At 34.3% G+C, this 11,535-nt stretch overlaps 2 protein-coding genes across 2 annotated transcripts; one reads left to right on the top strand and one right to left on the bottom strand.

Annotated features, from left to right (window-relative positions):
• On the bottom strand, positions 4,824 to 7,796 carry LOC107641712 (WAT1-related protein At5g47470). Its single transcript, XM_016345181.2, has 7 exons — positions 7,187 to 7,796; positions 7,029 to 7,094; positions 6,287 to 6,400; positions 5,951 to 6,197; positions 5,705 to 5,866; positions 5,329 to 5,480; positions 4,824 to 5,248 (listed from the first exon to the last, which is right to left on the bottom strand). The coding sequence occupies exons 1-7, from the start codon at positions 7,390 to 7,392 to the stop codon at positions 5,131 to 5,133; spliced, it is 1,065 nt and encodes a 354-aa protein (XP_016200667.1). The 5' UTR covers positions 7,393 to 7,796; the 3' UTR covers positions 4,824 to 5,130.
• LOC107643046 (putative pentatricopeptide repeat-containing protein At5g47460) lies at positions 8,008 to 10,314 on the top strand. Its single transcript, XM_016346584.2, has one exon. It carries the CDS (start codon positions 8,097 to 8,099, stop codon positions 9,885 to 9,887), a length of 1,791 nt encoding a protein of 596 aa, XP_016202070.2. The 5' UTR covers positions 8,008 to 8,096; the 3' UTR covers positions 9,888 to 10,314.

Genomic DNA, 11,535 nt, shown 5'->3' on the forward strand with positions numbered 1-11,535 from the left:
GATAGCGCTATGTAATTAATAATCGGTTATAGAAGTAGACTATAAATACTAGAAAGTTTTAGGGAATAATGGTTGGAACTTCGACTCAGAAATTACTCATACACACTCACATCCCCAGAGACTTTCTGAGTCTGCTTTGAGTCAATTATCTGTAGGGTTCCTTTCACATGTCTTTATCTTTTCAATTTAATTTTCTGTAAACCTTTTCAAGCAAATTTATGTTTCAAGTAATGATTTAACTTTCGAGGGCAATTTATCTTCCAGCATCTTTAATTTTCTCGCCAAAAGCCCTTTGCCAGTCCAAGGCACCTTTATTGCTTTCTTTAAATTTCAATTCAAACCTTTTCCGATTTCAGTTAATTTACTTTTTGAATTTATTGTCTTTAACTTCTTTTATCTTTTTACAAATTTTTATTTACTTGGTATTTCAATACCTGTCTAATCGAAGACACTTTGATGCACTTATAGAAAACTGGTACCTGCAAAAGAGGAGTTGGTTTCGCTCCTAGATCATTAGAATCGAACCACCATCGATTTGCAAAAAATCGACAAAACATTCTCTTTTTGTTTTCTCACAAATACCCATCAGTATCTAACAGGTTTTACATCTTCTGGTGTACGGACTATAAGTTCAAAAACTTCACGCTTTACAAGTGAATCTAACTCAGTCTTCATAGCTTCTTCCTATTTCGGCCAATCATTCTTTTGTCAACATTCTTCGACTATTCTTGGCTCAAGATCCTTACTTTCATGGATGATGTGTAATGCCACATTATATGCAAATATTTTATTGACAATTGTTTCATTTCGGTTCTATTTTTCTCCTGTAAAGATATAATTTATCGAGTTCTCATCATTTTTACAATTTTAAGTATTTTCAGGTACCTAAACGTCTTCTAGTGTCAAAACTATATCAGAATTTTGGACAACTGTAGGTGTCTTTTCTATGTCTTTGTCTTTTTCAATAGGAATAATATTTACCTCTTTTTTTTCGAGGATTTTTATCTTTGGAACTGATAGGCCTACACGCTTCTGACGTGAATTTGTTTCGGTGACCATTTGTCGGATTGGGACATTAATTCGAATTGGAGTATTTTCAACTGGTATATAGGATTTATTAATCCTTTTCGTATTAGAAAATACATCAAGCAATTCATTTGCTATTCTTTGCAAATGTATAATCTTTTGAACTTCTAATTCATATTGCCCTGATTGAGGATATAAATGCATCAAGGATGATGCATTTCAATTAAATTCTTTTTCCTCTCTCCCCCTAACGTTAAAAATTTTGATTCATCAAAATGACAATATGCAAATTGAGCTTTAAACACATCTCCTGTTTGTATCTCAAGATACCTCATTATAGAGGGAGAATCATATCCCACATAAATTCCCAAGTTTTGTTGGGGTCCCATTTTAGTGCGAGAAAGTGGGACAACTGGAACATGTATTGCAACCCAAATATTCTTAAATAGAAAATATTTGGCTGCTAGCCAAAAACTAATTGTAGAAGAGAGAATTGATGGTAACTTGTTGGCCTCAAACAAATAAGTGCTGCAGCATATAAAATTGCATGCCCCCAAACAGAGGTTGGAGGATTTGTTCTCATAAATAAAGGTCTAGAATTGGAGGCATTTAATAAGTGATTCAACTAACCCATTTTGTGTATGAACATGAGCTACTGGATGTTCAATGCTTATTCCGTTAGCCATACAATAAGCATCAAAGGTTTGAAAAGTGAATTCACTAGTATTATCAAGACGAATTGCTTTAATTAGAATTTTTTTGGAAACTGTATTTTTAATTGAATAATTTGAGCAAGTAATCTCACAAACACCAGGTTGTGAGAAGACAATAAGCACACATGTGACTATCTCAAAGATGTGTCTAATAGGATCATAAAATATCTAAAAGATCCACATGGTAAATGAATAGGTCCACATATATCGTCTTGAATCCTTTCAAGTAATTCAGGAGACTCAAATCTAATTTTTACTGGCGATGACCTTAAAATTAGTTTTTCCTGAGAACATGCAGCACAACAAAATTCACTAAATAATAATTTTTTGGTTATTTAGTGAATGTCCATGGGAGTTTTTAATAATTCTCTGCATCATTGTTGTTCTAGGATGACCTAATTGATCATGCTAAATTATAAATTTATTTGGATTAGTAAACTTCTGGTTTACAATGGCATGCGATTCAATTGCACTAATTTTAATATAATATAACCCAGATGAAAGTGAGGATAACTTTTCTAATATAACATTTTTATTTGAATCATGAGTTGTGATATATAAGTACTCATGATTTTTCTCACTCATTGTTTCAATATGATATCCATTTCGGCAAATATCTTTAAAACTCAACAAGTTCCTTAGACACTTGATAGACAATACTGCATTATTTATCATGAATTTTGTTCCTTCGGGAAATAAAATTATAGCTCTTTTGGAGCTTTCTATCACATTGCCTGAGCCAATAATAGTATTAACATATTCTTCTTTTGATATAAGATGAGTAAAATATATATTATTTTTGAAAATGGTATGCGAACTTGCACTATTCGCAAGACAAGCATCTTCATTATATATCCTTACCATTTTCTTCAAAGACAAATAATAATAATAAAATGACTAGCCGTACATGTGCAGTAAAATTGTATTCCTAATTGGAATTATTTTTCTAAGAAGCACTATTCATAAAAATAGTGTCATGTATTAAAATTTTATGATTATTACCATTATTATTATTTTAGAACTTGACACATTTATTGATTTTGAAATTCATAAACATAGACATAAATATTTTATTAAACATTATTTTTATAATTATATTTGAAATTTAAATACATAAAAAATAAAACTTAACAAGAAAATTTTTACATTATTTATTTACATAAATAATTAACGAACCTAAATATTAAACTTTTTCATCATTGATCAAATAGCCAATATTTTCTTCAAGATTCTCAAAGAAATCAGACATTTTATAATCAAGTGTAATTTTCAGCAACATTCTTTGAAATAAAATTTATCTCATTTCTTTTGTCATCCTTTTTTAAAGATACTTGATAAAGATCAACTAAAAGCCTTGGAGTACAATAGATACGTGACCAATGACCCTTTTCTCACCCTTTCCACCATAAGGAAAAAATTTATCCTCTGTTGATTTATTTTTTCTATTATTTCTTTTTTTATCCCACTTCTGCTGAGATCCTTTCTTGTGAACATAATTTTTCTTCCTTCCATAATTTTTTTTTGTTACCAAAACCTTGCTATTTACCTCTTCTAGAGTTATGATTTGCTGCATTTGCTTCAGAAAATGGGGCGGTCCCAATTAGGCGCGCTTCATGATTTCTTAAAAGCAATTCATTGTTACGTCAGTAATAAAAAGGTAAGAAATTAGTTCAAAATATTTTTTAAATTCTTTTTCTTAGTACTACTGCTGCAGGAGCACATTCGAGACATGGAAGGTCGAGAAAGTTTTCTCTATTATGTCATTATCAGTTATCTTTTCCTCACACAATTTCATTTGTGAGGTCATTCGGAACATTGTTGAATTGTATTCATTTATGAATTTAAAATTCTGTAGACGCAAGTGTGTCCACTCATATCAGACTTGAAAAAGTATCACTATCTTTTTATTATTATACTTTTTTTCAAGGTTGTTCCACAGATCTACGGGATCTTTTAGTATGAAATATTCATTTTTCAATTATACGTCAAGATGACAATGAAGAAAGATCATGACTTTGGCTTTATCCTTTTAGGATGCATTATTTTCACCTTTAATGGTATCTCCAAGATCTATTGAATCAAGATGAATTTTGACATCTAATACCCATGATAAATAGTTGTTTCCAGATATATCAAGAGCATTAAATTCAATATGAAAGAGCTTTGATATAATAAAAATTTATTACCTGAGTCTTCTTAAATTTTGATCAGAATCTCATGCTGATAACATGTTGTACAAATATAAAATATAAAAATATAAATAGATAACTCTAGTATTAATATTTTTTAATATTAGTATTTTAATATAACTGAGATAAAACATATGTATTTCAATATATGAAGAAAAAGAAAGAAAAATATTTTATGCAAGAATAATTTTTAATTTTCTTGTGTTATGTCTTATGCTAATGTTATGAAGTCTTATTTATATATGTATGAGTATATCATTTTCAAACTTTATTAAAGGTTGGTCTTTTCTTTTGTAAGAATCTTAAATCTCTCTCTTCAAAACTTCAACCGCCAATATTATTAGACATCCATCTCATGTATTTTTACTACAACAATATATTGTTTATTTCACCAATCTCGTATTTTATTTTCTATTAGTGCTATTGAATTTAATAGGTGAAGGTAGTACCGTAGTAGTGTTAGAAACTTAGTTAACGGGACCATGCGGGAAGTTACAATTAATTAAACAGAAATATTAGAAGATTAATAAAATTTATTATAAAATTATTATTTTTGGTCAGTAACTAATTGTTATTTTTCAACAATAAATTGGTCCCATTTTTCTTAATTAAAGGTATAGAATATTCCATCCCAATGTTAGTAGCAGCAAATTGCCATGGTCAATCGTCAATCGTCAATTTACAGTATTTTTTGGGTTTGAGAAGTCAAGTTGAAGTTTTATTACATGGAATCAGCAGCATTGACATTTCATCCATTTGAAAGTGATCCAACATAAAGGACTAAACTATGGTTCGGAAATTGTAAAAGATCAACTTCCTTATCTTGTTTCATTTCTATTCAACTTTATCAATTATTTAACAAATTTAAATCAAGACAAACTTTCGCACAATAAATAATCGTTGTATTAATTAATTCATATTTTAATTATAACTATTTTAATACAGTATACACTATAATCTTTGATATATTCCAAATTCAAATTCAATACACACATAATTGGGATTCTTCTTAACACACTACGACATAGTTCGAATCTGTGGAGCAGCTCGTTTTGCAAGGAAGTCAGCTACATTATTTGCCCTTCTTTATATCATGTTAAATCGCTGTTAAATCTTCATCGTGTATCACTGTATCATAGCACACTTAACTTTTCCAATCTTGGTCACAGCATGTGCATCTATTTGCACAATTGAAAACACAATCAACTTAAAAAAGCCTTCTCAATCTCATTGCCATTATTTCCTCTTGCGTTGCCTTCTTTGTCTTTGGCCCAAAGAACTAAGTACAGGCCAGTGAACATGAGTAACATACCTGCAATGCTGCAAAGCAGTAGTATTGGTAATAAATGAATAACGTCTGTAATAATTAATATTAGCTAGGAATGTCAATAAAGTTATACCTTCCAAAATTAATAGTGTCTCTCATGGTAACAAGGGAGAAAATGACAGAGCAGACTGTAGCAATGGGGCTAAACATGGAGACCAAGACTGGTCCTTTCTTCTTAAGTGCCCAACCATTGAAGCTTAAACATATTCCACTCGCTACACCTGCCTGTGTGTCTATATTAGAATTTTTTGCCTTTATGACATTGAAACTATAACATGTGGTTGCCATAAATAACCATACCTCATCCACTTTAATGTTAGACTAGCTACCATACTTTATTTATATAAATAAATCATACTAATAGTAATAACAATGGAATTTTCAATATAGATTAAGATTACCCTGCCAAGGCTTAACTAAGCATCAAGATGCATTTATTTTGAAATTACCAGAAAAGAATAGCCAATTAGGTCTTTAAAACGCAGAACTTGCCAATCAGTTTTCACTTGGTGCTCTGTAAGTAACTGAAAAACTGCGGTCATGAAGGCCCCTAACAAGGACGTTATTGCACCCAAGGACATAGGTGCCGCAAAATCTCCAAGAACAAAAGCCTGCATTATAATTCTTTTATCAACTTCATGGCTTTTAACATTTTTCTAATGCAAACTTTTTAACTGGATCACATCACATGGTACCTGCAGGACTACGCTGCTCGACAGTATGAAGACTGCAGCGACAAGATAGAGGCTGCCAATCATCTTGTGCTTGTCGAAGACAAACTGCAATGGCGTCGATGATGATTGAACTGTAGCCTCAAAACCGGTTTCCGGAGGAGCAGAAATGGTTTGCATTATGCTCATTGTGAGAGCCCCAAAAACACATAGCAGTGTTCCTAAGATTTTTACTTTGCTATGTGTGTTCCTTAAGTTTACACTCTCCAACCTGCCCCCAAATTAAGAACTTACTTCGCATCTTGGATGTAGTTAAAGCATTTATAGATCACCATATGATTTTAATGTTAGTTAGATTACCCAAAAGTCCAAGACATGATGAAGATAAGACCCGGTGCAAGGTTTGGCATTGCAGTTCCCATTGCTGGTGAAGTTAGATTGATTCCTTTCAGAAACAGACACTGGAAAGCTAGTCTGCATAACAATAGCATCTCTTATTTTAAAAAATTGGATTCATAATTAATATACCATATGTTGGATAAACGTCATAAGGTAAGGATTGTCTTATAATATGTTTATTTTCTTTTCCTATATAAGTAACAATTTGGAATACATTACTGCAGCAATGTTTGGGTCAACTTAGCCTGCTGTAATTAAACTAATCAAGTATTATCATTGACTGTTGAATCATTAATAAGAGGACAAAGGAAAAGAACAATAAAAACCAATATAGGCTGCTTATGCAGTCAGTATTTTCCTTCAACAGTTTCTTTATGTTTCTCAACTTCTAACCTACTACTCATTAGTCATTTCCAAACTCTGTCACATTCCATAATTTAAATTCTCAAAGTCCTTAAACAACTTAATTCCCGAAGAAAAGACTACCTATCTTTCATTAGTCATTATAAAAAGATAAACTAAGCAAAGCTGTGATGACATATGCACCTTGCTTTTTAAGTTGGCCACTCTCTACTTTCCCTTGATTGAACATCTCAATTGAGGCGATTCTAACTCGCACAAAATTAAGTCGTTTCAAGATAGACACTGGACTAATCAATTTTCATCATATGAAATTAAAGAATGAGGGATAAGTGTTCCTTACCCTCCAAATGAAAGAAACAAGAGTTGCATAATCAGCTTGAGTTTGCACTCCTTGGGCCACTTAGTCCTGCAATAGATACAAATAAAACATGATGATACTAATCTCTGTTAAAAACCGCATTCCTAAAAACCATTCAGGGAGAAGTTAGAGAGAGGGACCTTTCAAAATAAAAGGCAACGGGGAAGAGAACAAGGAAGGTAGCTAGGGAAGTGAAAATAACAATGGTAAGAGAGTTAAGGCCTAATGACATAGCATAACTCATCAGAAAAGCGTTCCCTGCGTAGATAAATTGGACTCCGATCAACCCTCCGATTATTGCAACATCTTCCACCACCCTCTTATTTCTGATTTCCATAATCGCCATATTTTTGCTTCCTAACAAATAATAGCTCCCTCTCTTGTTGTATGTTATCACAAGAGAAGATATCTTGCACTACCCTGCCCTGTCTTCATTTTTTCTTGCGTTTTATGCATACGTTTCGGAGAACGGTGGCATATATGCTACCTTCTTTGGTCCTGTATGTATGTTCCTTTTAATTATCATACAAATCCTTTGTATTTTGTTCAAGGCAATGGAGCTAACCTTCATGATGATGATGATTGTGTTTTCAACAAGTACCTACCATTCTCTGTGGTTTGACTTGTTTTATTCTACAATTTTTACTATGATATAAATAGCTGTATGTGGCTAACGCTGAAATGATTTTCTCTGATCTAAATCTGGAGTTTTTCTTATAAATAGAGAAAGGATTGTCCTTCCCATTGTCTATTTTACAGAAGAAACAAGTTTTTATAATGGGGGTTTCTAAAACTCCATTTACTATCAACTGTTTAATTCAAGCAACGGAAACATGTCCTTTCAGTGAACGGTTTCCAAGATCCCATGCAAACCATGCCTGTTTCTCTTCGGTAAATTTGAGAATTTTATATTATAATAACTATATCAAATTGATTATCCACAAAAACCATTGTCAAATACAGTAGGTTACTCCATAAATAATCAAATAGTATTTTTTCGGTCGCTTGCAAAATCTAGTACGTATAGCCTAGCATAGCAGAGAGAAAGTCATGCGAAGGTTTCTCTTCAATGTAGCAAGAAAATTCGAGAAGGCACATCATTCTCATGCATTTCCTTCAAACCTGGCATATAGCAGTAACACTAGTTTTGATCAAACTAATATTAGCATTGGACGTAGTAATTTCATGTGGGTAACTACCATCAATTCCCTTGTCCATGGTGAAACCAATACAGAGTTGGAGTTATGTGAAGCATCCAGAATGTTCAATTCTGGGACTAAACCAAATGAATATGCTCTTGCTAACCTAGTAAGAGTTACTACTGACCTAGGCTCCTACTCATTTGGACAACAGCTCCACGGTTACATTCTATGTTCGGGGCATTTTTCCCGCGTCTATGTCTCCGCCTCACTCATCAGATTCTACGTGAAAATGCACTTACTTGCTTATGCTCACAAGGTGTTTGATGAAACTCCTCAACCAAACGCTGTTTCTTGGAACACTTTGATTTCCGGTTATGTCCAAGCTGGCCAGTTTCTGAGAGCCTTGTGTTTGTTCAGGTGCTTAGGAAGGTCCGACGTTTGTGCTGACGCGTTCTCTTTTACGTCTGCTCTCGCTGCTTGCGGCCACCTGAGCCTGTTCATATTGGGAAGGTCAATTCATTCTGTGGTTGTCAAATTGGGCATGCTTGATGGCACTGTTGTTGCAAACTGCTTGATTGACATGTATGGTAAATGCGGGTTAGTTGAGGATGCTGTCTGGGTTTTCTCTGAGATTGTTGACAAGGACGTTATTTCTTGGAATTCAGTTATAGCAGCAACTGCAAACAACGGAAACATTCAACTTGCATACAGGTTTTTGCACCTTATGCCCAACCCTGATACCATTTCCTATAATGGGTTGATAAACGGCATTGCTCATGTGGGGAATATAGAAGATGCTGTTCAGATTTTGTTAACTATGCCAACTCCGAATTCATCTTCTTGGAACTCCATAATTACAGGGTTTGTTAATAGGAATCGAGCTAGAGAGGCTCTGGATATGTTCAGCAGAATGCACTCAAGAAACGTGCAGATGGATGAGTTTACATTTTCAATCATCTTAAATGGACTTGCTGGTATTGCAGCCTTAACGTGGGGAATGTTGATCCATTGTTGTGCTATGAAGTGTGGCTTAGATACATCTGTAGTGGTTGGAAGTGCACTAATTGATATGTACTCAAAATGTGGGCAAGTGAAGCGTGCCGAATCGATCTTCCATGAACTGCCTAACAGGAATCTGATAAGCTGGAACACTATGATGTATGGCTATGCCCGCAATGGTGATTCTGTACAGGTTATTGAACTCTTTAAGATGCTAAAAATGGAAGGAGATATAAAACCGGACAGCATCACATTTCTTAACCTTTTATCAGCATGTTCCCATAACCAAATTCCCATTGAAGTTGCTATTCATTACTTTGAATCTATGATAAACGACCATGGGATCACACCATCTGTTGAGCATTGTTGTTCAATGATACGGCTGATGGGTCAAAAAGGAGAGTTGTGGAGAGCAGAGAGGATGATACATGAACTTGGTTTTGAGTCTCAAGGTTTAGTTTGGAGGGCTTTGCTTGGTGCTTGTGGAACACAGAGAGATATACAAGTAGCAGAAACTGCAGGTGCTAAGGTGATTGAATTGGAGAGAGATGAAGATTACGTTTATGTGAAGTTGTCTAACATGTATGCATCTTTAGGAAGATGGGAAGATGTGGATGCAATTAGGGGTCTCATGAGTAAAAAACAAGTGTGCAAAGAAGCAGGTTCTAGTTGGATAGAAGTTGAGTCATGTAACACATGAATCCACATCACAGGAAGGTATCTTTCGGATTTTCAGAATAGTAAGGCTGTTTTACCCAGCCCTAAATATGGATATCTTTGTTCGGTGATCTAGAAGAAAAAGTTGAGTTTGTCTTCAAGTGGGGCTCCCGTAGGATGATTAATGAAAAAGCATAGCAAGAGTAAAGAAAATAAGGCATTGGAGGATGCAAGATGGTGTTTTAGGAATGACAATGCAAGAGCAGGAAATACAGTATAACTTCAATATTGAAAAAATTAATCTTGCTGGGTACCCAACTCACCATACTTTCTAATACAATCTCTCCCTTACGCTTTGTTATATAGATTAGAATCAACAAGATAAACAACTGGAAGATGAACGATCGTGCATTCAACTTAATTGAAAAAAGCACGTATAATATACAGAGAAGAACAAGATCAGTTGACTCTCTGCAGTTCTAGCTATGCCATATCGGTTTTTCTTACTTGAATAACTACAACTAATCTTACTTCAGCAACAAGCTTTAGTTTAAGGCACATAAGAAAGCCAAGACTAAACAAAACAACTGCAAGCAACAGAAATTCCTACACAATGGTTACTGTGTACGGCATTCTCATATATCAATCATTTACAGAACATGTAAGAGAACAGAAAATGTAAACCTAATCATATTGCTGAAGAGAATACCTAATCAACTACGTGCTTAGTACAAATTATGTTAGGGGCCTCGAAAGTTGCACGAGAGAGTACCCTGAAAACTTGACCGCGACCTTAGGCACGACGCAGCAGCGCCGTGTAGTGGCAACATCGATTCAAGGCATCCCAATTCCGCCGCAATTATGTTCCTGATTAAGAATGAGCGGCCAAGTTTGGAGGTGGATTTGGGGAGGGCTGATCTTGATAATCGACAACCAGCAACGCCTGATTTAACCGCCGATTTAATCAAAGAAAGTGTCGATGCTCTTTGTAACATTCTGCTGCACGATGATGCCATTGTCTTTCACAGTTTACGCAACTGACACCAATCTAAACCCCCTAGGCTCCTACTAGCGCAAACAAGGGTTCCGGTCAACATTTTTTGTCCAAAAAAAAGTTGGATCTAGTAGAATTAAATATTGGGCCTTTAATTAGACTATAGAGATCTTTCTTGTTTCTAAATTCTAATGTCCACTCTTCATGCGCAAGCTGCTAAAGGGACAAAAGAAGAACAATAATGGAAAGAAGACTTATTGGATTTCTACCAGTTTCAACATCAATAAATTATTAAAATTTGTCCCTTTTTTGTTTGTAGGCCTGAGTGTTTGCCCACCTCGCTATGATTGTGATTGACATTTCGGCGAAAACGTTTAATCTCTTCCCAACTTGGAATCAAGGAGTCTTGGATGGGAACGTTAGCTAACATGGATAGTTTCTTAGTATATCCATCCGTGTATATCCATCCGACAGGGATATATATCTTCAATTCCAGTTCCAGGAGATACCTCTAATCTATTTCTTCCATAGTCAGGTTACGCATGTACTCAGTCAATTTTATTCTATGTTCTATCCTCTCACGACAAGTTCCTTTTTATTTTTATTATTTTAAAATTTTCGTACGACCATAGTCTCGTTAAGTCATCATGTATTCCCTCAACCTTCTTCGCTATTTTCGCGGCTCTTGTTTTTTTGA

This window comes from Arachis ipaensis, chromosome B05 (assembly GCF_000816755.2).
Source record: "Arachis ipaensis cultivar K30076 chromosome B05, Araip1.1, whole genome shotgun sequence".
Taxonomy (NCBI): Eukaryota; Viridiplantae; Streptophyta; class Magnoliopsida; order Fabales; family Fabaceae; genus Arachis; species Arachis ipaensis.